Source organism: Dinoponera quadriceps, unplaced genomic scaffold (genome assembly GCF_001313825.1).
Source record: "Dinoponera quadriceps isolate SergipeBrazil2010 unplaced genomic scaffold, ASM131382v1 scaffold179, whole genome shotgun sequence".
In the NCBI taxonomy this organism is placed as follows: Eukaryota; Metazoa; Arthropoda; class Insecta; order Hymenoptera; family Formicidae; genus Dinoponera; species Dinoponera quadriceps.
In genome coordinates, this window is record NW_014554529.1 from 928940 (window position 1) to 952511 (window position 23572).

The following is a 23572-nucleotide window of genomic DNA, read 5'->3' on the forward strand; positions in this document are numbered from 1 at the left end:
TTTATGAATTCTTGAATTCTTCTTAATCTCCTCCCACCCTAAATCGAATTTACACCCTGCCCCTTGCCTCCCGGCCAACTTCCTCCGTCATTTCTCACGAATGCGTCGCGGTAACGCTCCCACACCGTCGCTCTATCAGCCGATAGAGGATGAAATTATCGCGTCGTGAACAGTCACACGTGTTATCCCATTACGCTGAAATACAGCCGCTCGAGACACCATGCACGAACAGATCGATTTGTAATTATAATTACGCACGCAGGTATGTGGAGATTCTATAGTTGCGAGTCTCGCCCTTTTCGTTCCATTCGACTGAACGATAATTAAAATCATAATTACGAGGATGTGTTATATATATATATATATATATCTCGCTGTGTCGCGTTTGTCACTCGTCGTGACGTAATACACTGCTTCCAAGTCTTCAAAGTCCGCATTTATCGGCGAGTGTTTCGCAAGCGGGAATATCACAAGACGTTTCCGCGTCCTCGATAATTCCCCGCGCGCACGAGATCGTTCGCCTTTCCCCGCCGCCTCTCGCACCTTCTTCCTTTTTCCCCCACACTTTTCTTCGCGCCCTTTTCTCTTACTCTCTTTTCCCGGACGGCGGCCTTATCCTCGCCGAGAGGATATCCGATAAAGAGGAATGATTACAACGAGAAACTACTACTTTGTGACGTGCCGCGCGGAGGCCGATTAATCGCGGAGAATCCGCCCGGTACCGTTGCACGAAATCTGTGTAATTTGTAAACTTTTTTACCGGCCGCAAATGTGTAATTTGATTCGGTTTAATCTCCGTCTGGCCGCGGCATATACTCCGACGCGACGCACTTGGGACCGCCAACGAGTATTTATTACCGCGGGAGCGCGCGCGCCCAGAGGAAAGCGGGAATATAAACGTAACAATCTTTTAGATCCGATCATTTTTTGCGGGGTCATAAGTGAGAATCTTTTGCGAAGTTTTTGCGAAGACGCGAATGAAGGTCGACAGTTAAAGAAGATATTATTCCGGGTAAGGACGAGTAGGGGTATTGTGATACTACTGATCAGGATCGATCACAGACTGGGAAACCGGGGAAAGCTGTGGAAATGAAAAATCTTAAGGAAAAGTCTGGGAAAAATATAAGGGACCTGGAAAGATATGAAAAAATGTGCAATTTTTAACAATTCCCTTAAATGCTCTCAACTGTATTTTTTTTTCTAACGCGCGTTTATTTTTTGTTGGTCTGAATATGCATTCAGGATTATATTATGTTACTAAACTTTTAAGTTTACGTTGCTTCTAATAATATAAGCTACCTCGCCTGCAATCCGGGCTTCTAAACGTTAAAGTTTAAGATTACATATTGCTCGTGGAAAATTCTTCATCGTCTGGAAAATATGGAAAAATCAGGGAATTTCAAAATTCATTTTCTGTGGCAACCCTGACTGATATAATACTGGTATCGATATTTTTCTTTTAATAGTATTTTGTATCGATATCTTCTTTCAATATCCGTTCCCATATCAGTATTACTTTGTTTCGATATCTCATCTTTTTTTAATTTTTTACTCAGTCAATCTTCAAGATATGTATTTTTGCTTCACGAAAATTAATGTAACGTGCTACTTACGTTATAAATCTATTTTTCCTCATGATTTCTACGTTACGTCAATTTATTGAGTGCTGAAGTAAAAGGAAAGCGGTCTGGGTATTTTTACAAGTGTGCGATTACGAATGTCATTTTGTGCCTAGTGTGTAGTGTGTGTAGTGTTTTATTTTCACGTATATACCGTAATAAATTTTGGCATGCGATTTCTCATTTCTGACGTCATGAAACAAGGACAATCGTAGCAAGGAGCCTTAACACTTATAGTATCAGATACTTTTATAGTATCACAACATCTCGAAGGACGAGAGATCGGCGAACTCGACCAGGACATTCCGAAGTATTCATCAAAGCGCCGTGCGATTAACAAAATGTACACCGGTGTGCGGCGGAGTGACACCTGTGAAACTGCCGGGGAGTGCGAGAGTGCGTTACACGTGTGGGTTTTATAAATCCGTTAGAGAAACGGAAGTATAATACACCGAGTTGGCGCTATTTAAAAGTCCGTCGTGACGTTTATTCGATTTTCGCGTGTTACCGCGGCTAATGCCGACGCGTTACGTTAAAAATTAGGTCTAGAGAAGAAAAAAAGAAAAGGCACTACTTTGCCGAGCGCACAGGTGCGCTCGCGCACAGGTGCGCTCGCGCACGTGCGTACGCCTGCTTTCGCTTCCATTTTCACAACAAAGTGACCGCGCGAGGTGTCGCCGTTGCACTTCGGCGCGCGACCGTTTATAACGGGCGGCGTCAGTAACGGATCATTTCGGCCGGCGATAAAAAACCATATTCTAATTACCGGTGAGTTATAATCGTCCCCGAGTGTCCTGTGATATTAAACCGAGCGGTAACGACCGCAAGTGACGAGTGAGCGGATCGCCGGTCGCGTAATACACACACACACACGCACATATGATACACGCACGAGTATCGTTATATTAGCCGGCGTCGGCCGGGCGAGATAAGGCCGCCGTCCGATTAAAGAGCCGGCCTGATCGGTCATTAACGGGAAAAACGACGACTCGTTGGGAAGCGGTCGCGTCTAACGGGGGGTTTAGATCTGTCCGTTTACTAATTTCGTGCGCTGCGCGCGCGCTAATGAGCGACAACGCGGCGGAGCGCAACGCGCCGATCGACCCGCCGCGTCTTAACGATTATCGCTCGCGTCCTTCCGCCTCTCTCTCTCTCTCTCTCTCTCTCTCTCCCCGTCACTTCCACGTTTCTCGCTGTGTCCCACCCGTGGGAACGCCGCGCGGGCATAAATCAAAGGGTAATGGGTAGAAAAGGAGGAAATCTTCATTGAGACGCGATCCGCGACTGACAGCCGGAGATTGCGGAATTCTGCGCACAAGACGCCGCCCGATCCGCGACAAATTAGCCCCTTTCGCGTCACATTGTATCTAACCGCGGCAGATATACGCGCGATAACTGGTTTCAATCATCGCTTTCCCGCGTTTTGCTCCTGCTTCCTCAACGAGAAGCGCCGGCGCGCGAGACTCGCGCGTTCCGTCGGCCTCCGTTGCATGATCATTTGCCCTATTCTATTACCATTCGGCGAATATCGTTAAATTTTTACGATCCGCCTTACGGAATGTCGTGCGCCGCGTCCTTCGGACTCTCTCTCTTTCTCTTTCGTTTTCTCCTTTCTTCTCTATCTGTCCCTCTGCTTGTTATTTCCTTTCCTCCTCGTCTTACGCGCGTGCTTCTCGTTTTCGCGACGCGTCGCGCTCGCTGGTAATTATCGCGAAAAGCGCGGAAAGCTGTAAACCTTTAACGATTGACTCTAAACGGCTCGTAAAGCCGCGCGTCGGCGAATTTGCGAAATTAGAATCCACGATGAATCGCCGCAGCGCGGATGGGTGACCGCTTTGTGGACGGCGGGGGCGGGAAAGGACGGTGGGTAAAATGGGCAGATTTTTGTCCCCGGAAAGGCAAGCAAAAACGATGTTTTTTTTTTGTAGTTTTTGTACTGCTGAACCTGAATCTGACCTTTAAAATTTGGAATTGTCGGGAAAATATTGAAAGCATATAAAGCTATTACATTTCGGTTCCGAGTGTGTGACTATAAAAATTCCACTATATAGAATACATGGATGTGGGCCGATCAGAACATGAACTATTAGAGATGAGAGCATTATCATGTTTTATTAACACTACGAATACATTCGTGAAATTCAATAGTAATAATTGACATTACTAGATGTTTGATAGATTCATATGTTAATTTACTTACCCGACAAATTAATATTTTTCAGAGGTCAAAATCAAATTTAGCAGCTCAAAAAAACTTATCGTTTTTATTTGCTATTCCGTAGGTTAAACTCGTTAACCTGAGTCACCTATCGTCTTTTCTAAAGGTCGTGTTTATAAACGTACGAACACCGTTCTCCTAAGTCCACCGTGCGCACCGAAAATTCAGACTCGCATAAGGATACTCGCATCTTTGATGCAAGTTTCAAGAGCTCTCTCGAAGCTCTCGAATGGACATTAATGATAGAACGATGTATACCACGCTCGAAAATATAAGTATCTTTGCGCTGGAGAAATCCTAATCAAAGATGGAAGTTAAGGAAATTTGTGAGCTTCGTGTAAATAATATCAATTTGCGATATAGCCTCCGATTGTCAAGGCGAATTATCTCGATCGCTTCGGTTCTAAGATATTTTCTATAGTTTTGTCGTAAAAACAAATATCCTATTGTGATTGTGTATTTTTCTGAGATCCGAGTTTCTTTTCTTTCGCTGACTTCGAGTCGAAATTTTGGTTCTATATTAATCTTGCAAAAATGTTGAACTTGAAGGATAAAATCTCTCTTGAAGGAAAAAAAATCGAAAAATCTCGAAATATAACGCTATACAAAATACTATTTTACTTTGATGCTGCAAATGATTATTTAATGATTATTACTTTTTATTCTTACTTTTAATTAACAATGCATTAATTATATAACATTCAGTTATAAATAGAATATGTAAGATAGGCAAAAAATATTACATAATTTAATAAATATATAATTTAATAGATAAAAGAAAGAACAAATTTTTATTTTCATAATAATTTTTTTTTCTTTCGTAATAAAAATCTCGACTTAAAGCTTTTAAAAGAGCTGATGAAAAAGTCAATGGAGACAAAAGTAACAATTACGTGTCCAATAATGCTATGTATTTACCAACAGAGATTTAAATTTCGATTCCGTGTAATAAACAGGGTTTATAATAATATTAACATGAAATCGTTGGCAAAGATCGTGTTCACGATCTAAAGAACATTATTAGACACAAATTTCGGCACTTGCTAAATTTATATTACATTCCAAGGCCGGTGTTTATAGTTCTAAATGGTCCTAAATTATTCACAATTTTTAATTAAGAGTCAAAATAATTACATATTCGTATTCACGAACCGTTATTCGGTTGTATGGATAAAATAACACATATTTATATATTTATAAATAAATGCACACACACACACACACACACACACACACACATTATTTTGTATAAAATAAATATATATAAGTTAACAAATAATCATAATGTTATGAATATTTATCAAATGAGAACGGATTATGAATGCGGACCTAAATTTCGACTCGGGATATCTCCTTATTCTCGGTAAGTTCGTCAATCGTCCATTAAAATCGGAAACTGTTTCTGTGTAATAAATTCTGTGTAATAAATAATTTGACACGTACATTGCTGGCTGCGTTCTGTATCTCGACTTTCAGCATCTTGGCTTGTCCGTCGTCACGAGTATTCACTAGCACCAACACTCACGCAAATATATTTCGATCGGAGAAACGCGTGCTAATTGGCACAATACCGCCGATATTTATACTTATAAATATACTTATAAATATATTACAAAGATATATTAATATTTTGCATTTTTTATATTTTATATATTATTTTATTTTGTAAATAAGTTGTTGTCTACATTATTATTATTATTAAAATATCTTACTTAACCGACGGCAAACAATGCGCCGATCTACGTGTCGCGACATATACGCCGCCCGTCGATTTGAGAAGAAATAACTCGGTCGCGGGCAAGAAATGCGTGAGATTTCCAAAACAATTGACCTTTAAAAGCGGCAAAGTCGCTCCTTAGCAGTCGCGAACTATTATCGCGCATCAAATAATGACGAAAATATCCGGTAGCCGAAAAATCACAATCAACGTTACATTTTAAACGAACATTTTACGAAACATTTTAAATCTTTGAAGAGTTCAAAATATCAAATTATTAAATTGTTAAGAATAATCGCATGCATGGTACACATGTCTAGTGTTATACCTCCACATTCTCCGTTGGTCTTTCAAGTTCGACGAAGATTGTAGATTTAAGGCAGAACCAAAATTTGGACTCGGGTTAACTCGATATACACGTGCACCGCTTAAATTATTAGTAATACATAATAAACATATTATCTTTCTATAAAAATAAAAAAAAATTTTAATAAACGTATTCGCATCAACAATCACACTTGGCTCTTACTATTGAACTCTCTGTGTTTTCCATGATTGTATATCTTGAGAGTCTAGTACAATTTAGTCTGTTTATTAGTAATAATTGTATGTATATTAGAATTTGGCGCGTATTTTTGTTACATCTCAGAATTGGACGAAGCAAGATGCGATCGCAAACGGCAGCAGCGGGTGGTAACATCACCGTGTCTCCAGAAGACAATACAATATTTTTTCACTACATTGTTAGTATAGCTAAGAATTCTGTCCCTTATATTTCAACGTAAAAGGGTTATTCGATGGGAATCGCCGAAATTTCTCGTAACAAATCGATAAAAAAATTGACAGAAGGCAGAAACGGGAGAATACGGTTTGACACGTGACAAACAGTGACGCATTCTTCTCGAAAGTCCTCCCACGTCTGAGAATAACGGTTCTCGCACAAAAAGCAGATGGGAAAATTCGCTATAAAAAATCATCGTCGTCGTTCAATAATGCACAACGAGCAGCCGGCGCATCGAGGCATTACTCATGAGCGTTTACTCGTAAAACCTCGTCGTTACCATGAAACTTACGTGTGTCGCAACGAACGCGTCTTCTCCGTTCTTAAATCATAAGCAAAACTCGCGACCGGATTCCATACTCGACGTGAGTGACCGACCATCGACGAGCATTGCCTTCAGCGTCCGTGAGATTCTCGGTTGCGAGGGAACCGATTCTTGCCGCTACCGTCGCGATCGAGCCACATAGGTGAATCGAAAAATCAGGAGAAAGAATGCGTAACGAGCGATGAAGAGTGAGGGAAGGAGCGAGGGAGAGAAAAAAAAAGGGAGATAAAAGAAGCACGTTCCTGGCACGGTCTACCGGCTATCCTCAGCATTCTTTTGCAGGATACACCACGAAAACGAGGGTTGCGCTTAGAAGTAAACGCGAGACGCGACGATGTGTTTGAGAGAAGCCCTTCTCTTACCTGCGAAAACGCCGTGTTTCACTGAGGAAAAGGATGCTCTCGCTCGTCCGATGTGAATAGTCGGTGTTTTACAAGAATAGCGCCAGTTGTGTAACTCGTGCGAGAGAGACGCGCCTCTTTACTTCTAAATAGGTACTGGTAAGTAGCGGTACTTATTTTTGTGTTTTTCGCTCGCCACGTGGGCACGTAGCCACGCAGTGTGTCCGAGGGAGTCGAAACCGAGGATTGACTTTTCGTGAAATGCCCTATTGAAAGGTTGCTTTCTTCCATTTTTCCGTCTCGTGACGAAAGGAAAATAGAAAACAGAAGGAAAAGGACCGTGGAAAATATCGTATTGTGCGGAAGAGAGTAAAACACGAATTACCGCTAAGGGACCATTGTGAAACCCTTGACTAAATCTCAGAGCTTCACTGGTCACACCCCGTCACGCAATTGAATAGCGAAACAAAGCGAAAACATTATTGTGACTTCTGTTGCGCTTGCTGTTGCGAGGACCAAGGCGGAGAGATACATGAGCAGGACACACCGAGTCGTCATAATTCTTACAAAACGCGTTGGTTTCCAAAATCTATAGACACGACGACGACACGAGGAAGCATCGTTTTCCGAGTCGAAATTTTAGACTTGCTTTTAACTCGAATTCTCTAACATCTGTAAGTGTTGGAGAATCGATGTTTAGGCATTATTATATGGAAACTTTTAGTCCTATTTAGCACCTCTCTCAAATAGGAGAAAAAAGCGCAGAAATACCAGAGTCGAAAAAGGACCTCAGCAAAGCTTCATAAAACCCTCCGGGTCCTTAGTCTGTTCCTCTAATCTTATTAAAATGTCATCATTCACTTGATATATGAAAATCTTCGATCTCGCAAAGGTGAAAAGTAGGGTAAAAATTTGAAGTCGAGGAGTTCTGCGCGCGCGTGAATAGAAAAACGCGTGGCATAAATCGACGAGTTGAGCTGCCTTGTGGGCCAGATGCTTCGCGACTATGACACACCGAGGAGTTGCGAAACGTCTCATGCATATTAATAGGCGATATATCGGTGAATGATTCGGGCTCACCTGAGGACACATTTTGCACTGGTACTTCCTCGGCGGATGCGAGTGCGGCCCAGCAAGATGTGGATTCAGATGCGACGGATGCGAAGGCTTGACGGTGAGGGGCTGCGGCACCACCAATAGGCTCGCGGGTGGACTTCCGCTGCTCGAGCCGCCGGCGCCGCGATACTGCTCATCACCTGCAAGCATTCATGACGAAATCGAATTACCTTGGGAGAGCGCTAGGGCGATTTGCAGCGCGGCCGAGCGATGTTTTCATTAATAGAGATTATTTTCATCATCTCGCGACCCACTTCGACGATAGAACGGCCGGTCTGGAAAGTGACACGGTAAACCGCCGCCATTCGTCGGCATTTTCCAGGCCTTCTAATTGGCCGCTAATGATAGACCGAGCAGATTGTGCGACTACCACCTCGCGCGAAGAACCAGATACCGGTGGCAGATTTTTTCGCCTCGTTGTTTACTCGAGGATTCCGAGACGCGGAAGGCCTCGCGCGACATTGTTCGTCATTAATTGCTGTACGCTGTTGATGTTGGAATATGCAATTTTCTATTTACACGTTTCCATTACGTCAAGCTCGATTTTCACGCTGCGCAACGTCTCTACATAATGAGCGCTCGCAAACAGATATATATGCGTGCACGCGTGTCGATCTGGTTAATAACGTATCCGATAAATATTCGTAGAGCGCGCGAATACATGGATATTAGTTGAGATGTGTCGAGGAATTAATAAGGATTCCCGCGAGTAGCTCTGATTTATCGGCGCGCATCACAAAGTTCCATATCTCTCTCACTTAGACTCGGATCGCTCGACGATAATAAATAAAGAGCGCGACTCATATGCATTGCGTACTCGGAGACACGCACGAATACATGCACCGTAATACCGAGAAAGAAGCACACGGACGCTCGAGCGGTCGACCGATTGACGCAACACGTCGGCGTGCAAGGGGCAAGGATCCTGCGGGTTGCAAGGACGAGTGATCCTGCATTACGAGTGCCTGTCATTAACGGCCGGGAGTTCGCAATATCGATCGACACGATACTACTTTGCGCTCATTGACGCTTAAACGCTCCTTATGCATGCTGCAAAAATACACGTGTATTCGTCACTGCTCGTCGCTAGTCTCTCTCACAAAAAACATCGTTAATGTTGCTAAAATTACAGCCATGTCTTTTTCAGCAGAAACAATATGAGGTTATTAACACTTGCTATACTAATGCTTTCTCTCTGTACAATTCATTCACTTTGCGATTGTAGTTATTATTTTCTCTCTCTTGTCGAAAGCGAATATTTCGGACGAATTCGAAAACGAATCCCAGCGAAAAAGAACAGTGTCCGATTTCGACACTCTCTCGAAGAAGCTTCCGACGCGATGGGACTATTAGCGGAGCGTGAAGTATCGTCGGGGGGATTACCGGGGGATTTTTCCTCGGCACCGAGGACTCTTATTAGAGCGTGACTTTTCGTCGCAGTTTCCGCCACGGTTTGTTTCAACGTTTAATCTTGAATTATAAGCTCGGTATCGATCGTCGCTTCGTTTCTTCCTTTTTTCCGTCCGCTGGGCATCCCTCCCGCCGGCTTTAACCGACTCAAGAAAGTCCGCGCGGCGGCGGTAAAAAGCGGCCGGAAGCGTTAACGGCATTAAGCCGAGGAAGTTGTAATAAATTACGTACTTGATCTGTTTCCTGCCGATAATAGAAAAGTTATCGCTCGACCTTGAGTCGAACGAGTAAACGCCTGAAAAGCGGACTGCCTCTCGCCGCGAGAACGGGTATCGTCGTCCGTGCGCGCCGCTTTTACGACACGCTTTTAAAACCGGCAGCCCCGAATTACGGGGTCGCGCCGGCTCTTGATTTGTACACCGCGATGAAATACAGCACCTTTTCGTCCCGTTTTTACAAAGCGCCGCGAAAAAGGACGATTCGCAACCGGCCATTAATGACTTCATAATTTATTAATAGCTGCTTTACTGCTCGTCGTGCGCGCGAGCGAATGAGCGCTCCGCCGCGCTTCTTCGCTCGTTAAGTTCAGTTCAGAGGCGAGGACCCTTCTCTTACAAGGACGGGGCATCCTGCGACTTTTACGACAATCCGGCGGAGTGCTCGTAGGCGTACCGTGGAAGACGCGTGTTTCCAGACAGAAATGCGCGCGCGTGCCGATTGGAATCGATCGCGCTTTCAAAATATCATTGCGTGCAAACCGCCGTTTTCGCGTGCGAGCGAGCGAACGAGCGATTAACATGGTCGTCATTTGCTCTTGTCCAATTAAATCGTACAGTCGGCGTCATGCACCATTCCCTGAAACTTGAAACTTTTTATTGCTATTCAATTTTTAGCCTTTCATGTGTAAAATCGAAACTATTATAATTGGAGTTATTGTAACCCTACTGTTACAATGACAGTATAATTAGAGTTGCGATTTTCTGTTTAACGCGTCATGTATATAGAGAAGAAAAGTGCTTGAATGAACGTAAATGCAATTATTTGTTTCCCAGCTCCTTAAATCAGGAAATATTTTTATCAGTTTAAATATATTTTAATAGCTTGTGATAAATATTTACTTAAACGTAATTTAATTTACAAATGAATTACCGAATGTAAAATGTTTCTAAATTTAAGAGAATATTTATTAGAATTATGTAACACTTCTTTTCCACTGAAGACATCTAGTGGCGTTAATTTCGATTTTTCTGTCCACAATGTGTAAATATTTTGCAAAAATAAAAATTCCGATATTCTCAGAATATTATGAATTTAATACTTGTCACAATTGTTTCAACACACACAAGTAAACGTTGACTTGCACGAAGAAAATATATTGTCAATTATATTTTTACTTCGAGTAAATATTTTCCAAGGATTATTAAAGTAACTATTTCACTTGAATCAAGTAAATATTATTCGAACGGTAACTTTTTTTCAATATATAAGGCTCGTAGAAAATCGTGCGACTCTTCGTCTAGAAAATGACACAGTATACATAATACTAATTATGACGTGATAGTTTGAATAATTCACTTCAGGACTAGATTTCAACATCCGACGTTGATTACGATCAACGATGATGTCCAAATCGCGAATGGACATTGATTCGACATCAGCCCACGATTTTTCGACCAATTTGACGTGGCCGTTTAATTCGCGCTATCAGGAGAAGATATCGATCCCGCGTGATTAATATATAATGACGCTCATTTCAATGCATTATATATTCAATATGATATTACTTAATATATATGATATTACATACGTATGTGCACATAAACGTGCTCCACATTGTGAATTTCAAAACACATCAAATAGGACTGTCTGTTGCATCGTAAACAGGTTTTTACTTCACATCTGCTGAAGAAAAAGTGAATGATATACTTTGACGAGAATTCAGATCAGAGTGACTTAATGAATCAACATTTGCTCGGGGAATCCAAGATTGGCCGTTAAACGATAAATCTGCAACATTGCGAGAATTGCGCGAGCAGTAGTAATAATATTGAGCACAGCGTCAAAGTTCAAGGCGCGGACGGTACTTCTTGAAGCACGATACAACTTCCAATAGAGCGGCCTCGCGCCGCTCAACAAACGCTCTCGAGATTATGTAACGCCGAAAAATAACTTATCGAATTAGCGTAATTTGTGACCGGCGCTTAGCCCGTCCCTGTACCGTTTGCCATTATTCAAATGCCTTTTCCGCCCGGCAGGACGGTGTTTGGCATTACGCAATTGCCGGCCGATAGCTCAACGTACGCGCGCGGCACTAACCCTTAATTAGGTACGCGAAACCGGGTGAGAACATTTCCAAAACGAGTTCTGCCCGCGGACTTCATCCAACGTTATTATTATGGATTTATTTCTTTCATATTGTTGCACTTTGTGTAGCTAACTGTGGAAACGCACTTCTTATCGAACATTTTCTATCTCTATGTGGCAGTAGCACTCTCTTTAATTCCTTGCTTATATACGCGTTATTTTAGGGTAAAACGTGGTTCGCCCGTGATCATTCTGCATCGTTCGGCGGCTAATCAACCGTCCCTCGCATTAAAATTCGGAGTACGCACGTGCACGAGGCGATCGGCGGCATACACGCGGATGGCACGGGTCATCCGGGGATCGTCTCGCGAGACGTCGCCTGGGGGCATCGATTTCTGCAAATCACGTCCCGCCGCTATGTTCGCGCGCAACGTTCGTTTCGCCTAATCGGCCGATCTCGGAACGCGAGATTACGCGCGTATCTACGTACGCGCATACATACGCAGAACGCCGCGCATGTACGTAACAGTTTCCCCTCGCGGCATAACTAATTGATCTTTCCAGCGCGCTTGAACCCGATAATTATCATTTACATACGTGATCCCGTGCGCGAGAGTCACGATACTCTTTGGCCGTAACGGCGGCCGAAGAGGCCACCGTCGATCGACCGCCTCTCCTTCGATCGCCACTTCACCTGGCGGCGCGCATTCACGACCGGGTAAAACGTGAAAAACGCGTAGGCCTCAGCCGAGGCGGAATAAAATGCGCTACCTATTTGCAGAAGCGAACTGAACGAGCGCATGAAAATAAGGATAAGAGGGAAAAATGTAAATGGGAGAACTGGACGTAGAAGCGAAGGCTGGTGAGTTTACAGCGCGCGCTCGTTCGTGGAAATCTACCTCTCTTCGTAATCTACATGATCCTTCATAATGTCGTCGTCGTTGTCGTCATCATCCACGACGTCGCCGAGACGATCTCGTTCCGCGACTTTTTTTTTTCAAATCACACTCCCGCCATTATTTCTCCCTTGTGCGATATATCATGAGAACGACGCTGACTCACCGTCGATATCGAGAAAAAAGGAGAAATTCAACCCGATAATTATCAATTATACTCGAGTACATAAATATCAATCCAATTAAATTTCGATCATTCGTTCGTTGCAATAATTCGTGCTGAGCGATCATTGTGTTATCCGGGTCACGACTATGTCGAGAAACGGCTGCATTGAGAGAAAAATATTTCCCATTTGTAATTATAATCATCATAGTGAAAGAATTGTAGTCGGGAAGTCCATTTTCCTAGTAAGTGTGACGAATTGTGTAACTTCAGTGATAATAACTTGACATGCGTATCGCTGCTATTACAGTTTCATGGCTAAAACCATAAAAAGAGTAAAATTGTTGTCAAATATTGTTGAGGCCGAAAATAACTAGAATTTCTCTCAGTATGAGAAGCAACGCGCGACAAGACCGATCGTAACGGTCCCCAATTTCCCTCGCAATCGTTCCAGATCCCGCAATACTCTGGAGCGCTTCGAATTTCGTCTCGGCGCGCTAAAAAGAACGAGCACGCGCGCGAATGAAAATATTTTGCCGATAGAACGCCGGTCGGCAATAATGCATTTTCGCGGGACGCTTGCGTGGAATTACACACGAGCGTATTTTCGCGCACGTGGTTCAGCCACCGGCGAAAAACGGAAAGAGACGTTCGTCGAAAGCATCTCTCCCTCTCCCGTTCCCATCCACATGCATGCCACGCGTGCGCAACTCGCGTGTATTCGTGACGAGCGCGTTAATGACGTATGACGCCGAACACCTCCGGGCGTTATTTGCGGTACGTAATTTTAATAGAATTATCGCGTCTCTTTCCGCCGAATCACTACCGGTAAAAACTGCTTTTTCTGCCGCGCGAACCGTGTTTCACCATTTTCGAATTAACTCGCGAGCGCGCGCGCTACGACAGTCCGCACGGTTTCGTTTCGCCCTTGTCCCGCCGTGTTATTTGTCCTCTCTCTTTCTCTCTCTCTTGCGATTTGATGCATCACACTGCAGTTCCAGCATTTCGTTACATTTGACGCGCATTCAGCGATTTAGATCTGTGCGCGACGACACGTTTCAATTGACGAGGCGCAATGTAAGACGAGAATAATGTAATTCGAAAATTTTCTTAGCGTTACCTTTTCTATCGTATTTTCAATTAGGGTTAAAAATTATATTTGGATATTCGAATATTCGAACGTTTCGATATTCGAAACTTCAAAAACGTACTTTCGTACGTTTGTTCGTTTTGTAGTAAATTTTGGTAGTAAAGTTATAAAGAATATCATTTTCTCTTGTATTGCGTTATCCTGTTACATATCGTAGTAAAATTTTTTTTTATTTTAAAATAAAGTTAATGAGATTCGTTGCTTGTAAGTATCTTTAATTTAATTCTGATATTTATATTTGTCCAGTTTAAAAGAAAATAAATGAAGAATGCACGAAAGACGTCTCAAGGATATTTTTTAGACGTCTTATTGCCTAAAAAACATTTATATATCTTAGAATGTCTTAATGTTATCTGCGTTAAACTGATAATCTTCAATCGCGCAGTATTTTATTGCGCTCTCCAAAATTAGTTCTATTAACAGCTTCGATGTTACAAATCTTCGAACATCGTCGTCAAATATATAATTATAGGTTCGAAGCGTCGAATATGTTAAATAGTATTGCTCTTACTTTTTATGCCGTATATGCAAGTTATATAAAAAGGAGAAAATGAGGGAGAGAGAGGAAGAAATGTCGCGATTATACGCTGAATACGACGAGGAGTCGAAATGATAAAAGGTCGGGTCCTCTTTCTACACTCGGCTTGCGGGAAGCGCAGTTAATAATAATCGTGGGAGCGCGGCAATTATATCCATTGTAACACATTTAATTGTTTACCAGCTGCGTCATAGCTCGTGTGACGCAGGAATCCAACGAGTCTCGGCGAATCGGACAGTCCGGTAAAAGCAAAAGTGGAGTAAAGATCTACGATGCGATAATGTGCAAGACTACTGCGAGAGTGAATGATTTCAGTCGGTTACTTTATCGCGCACCTCAAGGTCTTTGAAACAAAGTTCGCGACGTTAATAACGAAACAAGCGAACAGTATATATGTATATGTACAATCGACATGTATTACGCTCTTGCGCGCACAAAATTTCGGCGAATCATTTTTCACACAATATTTATTACTGTGTATCTTATCGAGCAAATTGCATCGCGTGTCGTGTACTCGAAACAATACGCCGAGATATTCGAGGAATGAAATTCCACGGAAATATTCGTGAGATATTACGAGATAATAATAATAACACAATCATATCTCTGAATGATCCCGCGCCGAAAACGTAAAATTAAACGGAGATCTCGCCGAAGACGGAGTCGCGAAAATGCAAATTGCCGCGCGTCAAATCCACGTGTTATTATCGCTCGTCCGGCTCGGCGCGACGATCGTAAGTGCATCAACGTCGTGTCGCGGCCTGCACTTGTCTCCCAGTCCTTCATGAATATTCACTGCTCGCGCGATCGTCACGAATCGATCATGACGTCATGCCTAGAGTCAGGTAGGATCAAGGATCCTGCCTCCGCTCTCTGCATCAATATTGCACCGTGTGGTCGGAGCGATGCATCACTCTTCCTCCTCCCCGTTCATTTTGCGTCTTTTCTCCATTTTGACTGTGTCATGACTTAGCGATATTTCAAATTTCACGGTCGGTTGGATAACAAATGCGTACACACACACACACCTGGAACATATCAGATCAAATTGCCTGTGCATATTCAAGCCGTATGTACCGATTATTTCACACACACACACGTGTGCTCACGTATTTGGAAGTATTTGTATACGCGGCTTCGTAGGACGCTAATGTTGATGTCGGTAGTAAATTATGCAAATAACTCCGTTGGAAATGTCAGTGGTTGCGGACGACGGTCGATCCATCGACTTGCAACGGGTCCGCAAAGAGAGCGGCGCGGATCGACGAGAAAGAGAGAATAAGTGGACGCGCGACTAATGTAAAGCGGAGTGTGGCGATAGGCGCAAACGGATGCAAATGAAAAACCGTACGCGGGAGAATGATACGTTTTCGGTTGTAAAGAGCGCGCGCGTCTTTATTGCCTAGCGTTACTTAGTGGCGCGTCCGTTTTAACCGCGAGAGATATCGTCCTCTATTTTCCTCTTTCTTCCAAATTACGTCGCTCTCGATTAAATATATTTCGCATTGACGCCGTAACACGCCGGAAGATGTAAACTTATGGGACGATAAAGAGCACCGTTAAGCAGATCGGTTTGAATCTTTCGAAGCGGCGGACATCGTAGTCGTCGGACGTGGCGTCAAAAAATTGAAAAAATAATAATCCGACGGATGATCTGAAATCCTCGGTGAGTTCGCTAGGGCAATTAGCTCCTTTTTTGACTTTGGCTGACCAACGCGTCTACAACCGGCGAGAGCCCTTTTTGCCTGCGCGTAAACACGGTCATTTTGCAGGCTGATTAACTGTATCCGGGATTATTGAATGTTTTGTTTGCGCACAGTCGCTCTCATCTGCTTCTTTGTAGACTGAACTGGCATCACGATGGATATCATCGATAGTACATAGAGCGGAACGATAATGACACGTTTGATTTACGTGTGCGCGCGTATACGCCCTTTCGTGTCCAACGGAGGTATTCCCGGTGTATACATACATGTACTTCCGCTCCGGCGAAAGGAAAATAATCAAGAGAGAATGATCGAATTTGCGATCGGTGTGTGCCGAGGATGCGCGCTGAATTTCATTCGGCCAGTTCTTCGCTCGCTTGCGAATTTCAATTAAATCATACAATATTCGGAAGCTCAATCGAGAAACTGTAAGTCAATTATCTTCCTCTCTCGATATCGCGACGATACCGGCCGGTAAGCGCGAAATGATCGCTCGGCCAGGATTTAATTGATGAGCCCACGCGGTCGGCAAGCATCGAGGAGATACTGAAATAATCGCGATATTAAAATATGACAAATGGCATTCCGTTAGTTTCGTTCGACGCGCGATGCGAACAAATCGACGTACATTTTCGTCGATGAGTCGTCGTCGTCGCGGCCGCGCGCAGACGGAACCATTATTTTGACTTAAAAGACTCTCGGAGACGGAGTGACGTTGAAAATAGAAATCAGATGCAGCGGAGCCGGCGAGGTCACCGCGCGCGGCGCCTCGTAACCATAAGTCTCAGGCGAGCATTAAATTGTTATTGTGACGCGATATTCGTACACGTCGGACCGGTCCCGCGGGCAATTTTTAGAATCCTCAGACCGGCAGACCGATCGACCGAATCGGCGTCTGGACACGATATATTTCTCCGGATATTTTCGAGTAACTTCATCGCGCATCCGCGCTCTCGGACGCTTCGGAAACCGGTTGGAAAAAACGGCCGGAGTGCGCGAGCTATCATCAGACGCAATTCTTAAAACCCGTTCTATTATATGCGTCGTCCAGACACGACAATTCTAAAGTTCGATTTCTAATTGCTTGTTTTCCAACCGATCTTCCCCGTCCGTAGGAGAGGAAGAAAGAGGGAAAGAGAGGAGCACGGTAGCCGCTTCATGAAACACGATCGGCCAGCAACGTTTCTCGACATAACGCGTCAGTTGATACATGATATTATTTAACCCTTCGTGTGATTCGTGGCTCATTTCGGGAACAATCAAAACTTGAATTGGCTGTAAAATTGGATTGAATCAAGGATGAGATCGGAAATTTCTATTTGGTGATAAGGTGATTTTATGAGCAGCGGTTTTCGGCAATTTACCGAGAAATTGCGAGCACGTAAAGTCACGAGTGTTCCCGAAATAACCTACGAATCACACGTTAGCGATATTACACATTTTCTTTTTCTCTAAGTAAGGTATTTCTTCTTATAATATAACGTGTTTATGAACGTAATGTATTTATTAGTGTGAACATTGAATTTTTATTTACAAATGGCGAAGCTACAATTAGTGGGACAAGTAAATTGTAAAAAAGACGCTCTTTTTGCGATTGGAAAAATAATAAAAAGACTGTTACACGAAATGCGGGAAGTCAGTTTACGGTAATCATCGTGTGCCATTTTACCTAAATTGTTTTTCCATTTTTTTTTGTAAACGTTAATTTATTATTGTTATTCTATTTATTAACATTCAAAATAAAAGTCGAGTTCGTTTATCATTTATCATTTCTTTCAAATACCACTTTATTTCGAAAAATAATTTTCACTCGATTCAATCGACTCATTTAATTTATGTCCCATAAACAAATTGCTGATCATTTCTGCATTCTCGTACGCGATTGTTTGAGCGAAGATTAAAACACACGTTGCAGGGGGGATCTTTTCGTTTCACACTAGCGCGATGATTTGCGTTGATTCGTGCTAAACGGACGGACAACAAAAGATAAATCACCGGCAAAATTATCGACGAGCGTGACACTATCGATCACATACCCGTGCGCGCACGCGCAACTCGTTGTTAAAGGATACGCGGGACAATTTCACGAACAAAAGATTAAAAGTGCGAGAAACGCACGTGACGTTGATAATGATCCACGGAAATAATGGGAGATGGCCGATGAGTGACGAGGTGAATTTTTGGCCACGACGTAATTTGATGATCGCGCGACGTTATTTCAGTGCGCGCGTGACGGCCGTCGTTCCTTGCTACGCAATTCGCGCGTTTATTTAAAATTTACAGCGCCCTTTTTTCGCTGTCGTAAAGTTTATTTATTGCCACGCGCCTATCGCTCGTCGTTACGACGACCGTTATTGACAGAAAATGAGCGCCATTAGCCTGTCCGTTTGTACGTATTAAACGAATCAATATGAACGTTACGAGCGCTGTGCGTTACGTAATGTGTGCGATAATACTACGATAATATTAAGCGGCGAGAACCGCGAGATCGCCCACGGGGAGTGGGCGGTCCTGTGAAAAAGAGAAAAAAAAGGTGAAAAAAGAAAAGGAAGGGAAAAGGAGGCGGGAAAAAGAACGGACGTAAATCGACTCGTTTCCGATCGATGGAACGCCGCGATATAAAATCGCGGAACGACGTCGTAAAGCGCGAACATGAAGGGAGACTTTACTCATGGTAAAATCTCCGGGAAAGCCGTCAAACCGATGCGACGGGTGGATAAGGGCGCAGGAGAAAAGCGAGAGTGGAGGAGCCGTAAAAACACCTGAAGCACCGATCGCGGAAACCAGACGATCGCCAGACGGCCGCCGCGACGTTTCGGACGACGTTGTCGCTGTTTTTCCAAAAGAAAGGAAAAAAGAACAGACGTGAGACGTTGCGGAATCGGAGAGCAATTGACACACGCGCTTCTCTCGTCGCAATCGCGAGTCATATCGGCTTCTCGAGCCACCGTTGAAGCCGAATGGCCAATAAATAACGAAATGTCGCTGGTCCCCGTCGAAATCCTGAAAAGTCGCCGGATAATGACGCGTCCTCGACCTTCTCGCCGAAAGGGGACCGGTCTTGGAGTCTCGCGAGGATTAATTCGGCGCGTGTCTCTTTCCGCTATTTCCAGGAAAGACCCGGAGTGATAATAGCTCTTTTCGCCTCATTTGGCTCCCGCAAATACAGATCGATCTCGAAACGAATTTTATCTTTAGGGCTTCAGTGAAACGGCTGATTTGTAAAGATCTGTTGAGAAAAAGTGCAATGCGAATGTTACAAATGTATATTATAACTTTTACTGACGTCTACATCATATTTCGCCTATTTTCTCACATTTACTATTCATTTAGTAATTTACATTACAATGTCAGTATAGTCTAACTTTACGTAAAAATATTATAAAGAGAAATAATTTTCATGTATTCTAATATTTTCTCCATGCACAGTAATGCTGGAAATACACGTACATACGTACATATTTAGACAATTATATATATCTTTCTATTATCCGTGTGTCTCTGACAGATCAATTAATGCATAAAAAATAACATTAATGAGAAAAAAATAATAATATTTTCGTATTTGTGATATACACGTCTACCTCAACTTCGTTTCAAATTAACATTTATTGTTTGTTAGTGAAAATATAGTGAAATAAATGTATAAGAATATAATTTTGTTTAGTAAATACTAAATTTATGAGTGGCCCCTTTAATGCGCCATTGAAAATACGACATTCTCCAATACAATCACTTTAAGGCATAAAACCTTATTACCGCCTTAAACTGATATTTTACTTAGGCTCTCAGACTCATCGACGTCTAACGCAACGTCTAACGAACAAAGGAGCTCGCGAAGGCGGCGACGATAGTAACCGGTAGTCGCCGGAAGGACGGCCTCGCAGACCGTTTTAATTGGCAGTAAATTTTTGCTCCTAACAAAAACATGAAATACGGCCGCTAGACGAGATGACCCCTTGCTCGAAATACTAGATTCCGTTGCACGCGTGAATTCCCTTCCTTCTCCTCCCCCTGCCGCTTCTCGCGCACGGACACGGAAGAACCCAACTTTTAATTGACCCCGAACTCTTCAACACGTGATAACCAGTGTCGGGAACATGTTGTAACCGAGTTCCAGCGCGCTCCAGATCGCACACAGGCTCGCGCGTAACGTGTTCTTCAATTCCGCCGGGAATAAATGATTCCGATTAAATATCTCCGCTTCATCCATAAAATATTACTATTTCCGATATAATGCCGAAATAATACATCGCCATGTGAAATGCACAGGACGTACCGACGGTTGTCAGAGATCGGGCTAAAAAGGGTAACGAACCCTTCATTCTCCTCCTCTTTAACTCTTTTTCTAATTCAACTTTTCAAAGTGTTTCCGCACACAGGCATGCGCGTAAAATTATCTCACATTCGCGAGATGGGGCGTTGAAGACGTGCTTTCCGCGAATCGAAATCCACCTGAATACAACTGTCTTGTCTACGTATCTCGTAATAGATATGCGACTTAAAGTGTCATCATTGTTTCGGAGCGAAACGGGGTGTCGTTTTGAAGAAGCTTGAGAAATGGAACGTCGCACTCGCACATACGCGCGCGAGTACACAATATGCATTGCACACACAGTCGAGATTTGACGGAACACGTCGTTCGATTTCAGCGCATGTCTGTTTACGTGGAACAGTCGGATTTTTATCGACCTGTTTACGAGGCGATTCTGCCCCTTCGATACGAATGCGATCCGTTTCCTCGTATATTCGACCGTACGCGAAAAGAGAGAGGGAGAAATAAGAGTTCGAGGAAAACAGGTGGAACGCTCGTTATTAAAAAAATAATGCTCGTCCTGTGCTCTATTCTTCTCTCTCTCTTTCTCCCTAGCCCGCACGCCGGTATTTCAATTATATATTACAGTGTAACGCGAGAGATCCCCTACGATTTTCCATCCGGGCGGAAGAAACCGCCGACATGTTCGGAAAATCGTTACGAAAGTAACAACCACCTCCGATATCCGTCACAGAAAAGGACGATGGGTAAAATGGGCTGATTTTGGCCCCCGTCAGCGGCAGGTAAAAACGATATGTTTTTTTTTTGTAGTTTTTGAGCTGCTGAAGCTGATTCTGGCTTTTAAAAAATGTTGATTTGTCGGAAAAGTATTGAAATCAGCATATGTAGTTATTAAATATACAAAAGGCTATTATGAGAACGGTATGTTAATGAAAGTATAAAAATATAATAAAATAAGCGTATAATATTAAATAATCGATCGATATGTGAACAATACAAATTAATAAATGAAAAATTCGATCAAAGCGGTGCTTGGTGCCTAAAAATATTTTTTGCGTAAATCTTATAATTTCCAGTAATAAAATATTACAATAGTAAAATACTTTTAATACACGAAAATGTATATATTATACATAGAAGAATATATACATATACGAATATATACATAAGAAAGAAAAATCAAATATTGAGAAAAAAATTAATGGAACAATTATTCTTGCTTAGAATCCACTTTCACTATCAGAAATATCATTCTGACAAAAATATTTTACATGATAAAATCATATTTTACCAGCAGGAAAATACAAATGAATATATTCGTAAAGCTCAACGATAATAATTGACGATACAAGATGTTTAATAGCTTCACACGATGATTTTAATACTTTCCCTACAAATTAAAATTCTTTAAAGGTCAGATTCAGCAGGTTAGAAAGTACAAAAAAACATAGCATTTTTACTTATCGTTCTGGTGGTCAAAATCGGCCCATTTTAGCCATCATTCTTTCGTTGGATTATCAGACGAAGTATCAAGTGAAGTGGCATTCGATAGGAGAAGTTCAGTGAGGTAACCTTCTCCTCTGTGACAGCATTTAACGTCTAACGAGAGACGGGAATGAATCCGCGAAACTTATATGTTGCTGATTAATAGCGTTTGAAGAAAAAAAAAAAAGAGAAATATCAGTCAGTCATACTAACGAGTTTCCCGACAAGGTCGCGGCATAGGCAACGATGCGTTAGCCCAGAGACGTGTCCCGCAGCCTCCGACTCCGCTCGTCGAGATACATCTTCGCCGGTCAGATAAATCATATACGCGCGCGCGAAAATTGCGACACGTCCCATACGCGTTACTTCCAAGTTATGGCGTATCGCGATAGATCTCTTTCGCCGGATAGAGGAATTTCCAAACGAGCGATTCGCATTACTCGACGAGAGAATACGATAATGAGACGGGCGCAAAGAGGCCTTGAGGTCCCGTCCCTCCTTTTTGCTTCTCGCCTCTCGCTCTTCGCGAGTCCCGAAATTTCGGCGTCATGCGATCCGTGCATTAACGGATAGTCGTGGGTCTTTGCGCAATTGCCAGGCCGGCGGCTAATTTCAGGGCCCGTCGGGCGCCGAGCGCGAAAAATGTTTCGTCGATGAAAGAGAAATTTAGTTTTGAGACACGCGATGTGTAATAACGACCGACGTTGCGGCTTGCGGATCGATGCGGCAAGACGGTACATTAGAATAGGAAATAACATCGAAGACGGGCTCGTTTTTCCTTTTCCTTCTTTTCCAAAACACGCGGCGGAAACACCGCCGGCGATAAAAGCGCGCTCTGTCGGATCTATTTATCGTCGTTTTTCCCATCTGTTCCGTACATTTCTCGCAATTAAAGAGGAAACGCTAACGACACGCGAGGAGAAGTGGATGTTATTAACAAACGTCATTTAATGAAAACGAAGCACGATCGGATAATGGCAATAACACGGACGATGACACGACAGATATTGTTCGAATAATACCTCCGACGGAGGCGAACGCGTCAAATTACGGGGCAATATCGAGGAAAATATCGTAGGCGGTCGTGCAACTTTTTTTCTCCACTTGACAGGTTTGCGTTTCTCTACGGCATGAATCACTGACGAGAGTCCGTCGATCCTGACGGGAGGGTAGCGGTCTTATCTCGTAAATGGTCACAACCTAGGCCGGTCAGCGCGCGTGCCATTGGCAGTGAAAAACGTGCTTCTCCTTTTACGTACGAAACCGCCGATTGCTTAATTCCTTTCAGACGAAGAGGGCAAGGGAGGAGGAGGGCCGCGAGAAAGAAATCAACTCCGGCCGGATTTTATGCCGAACACGCTCTTGATACAAGACGATTTGTGTGCTTAATATAATTTGCCTCTCCGAAAAATGCGCAAATCAAGATTGTACCGCATCTTTTACCATTTCTGCACTTGGCGTCGATACGAGAGAGATGTTTTTGAAAAGGTTTTAACGCGTATGAAGTACACGATCGCGAACGTGCTC

The 23572-nt window shown here is 43.0% G+C and overlaps 1 protein-coding gene across 1 annotated transcript in view; it reads right to left on the reverse strand.

Annotated features, from left to right (window-relative positions):
- The window catches only part of LOC106751822 (zinc finger protein rotund-like), a 106332-nt gene that overhangs the window by 53223 nt on the left and 29537 nt on the right, over window positions 1-23572 (reverse strand). The window contains exon 4 of the mRNA XM_014633010.1: window positions 8082-8257. Coding sequence (XP_014488496.1) covers window positions 8082-8257 — 176 coding nt within the window. The remainder of the gene's footprint in view (window positions 1-8081; window positions 8258-23572) is intronic.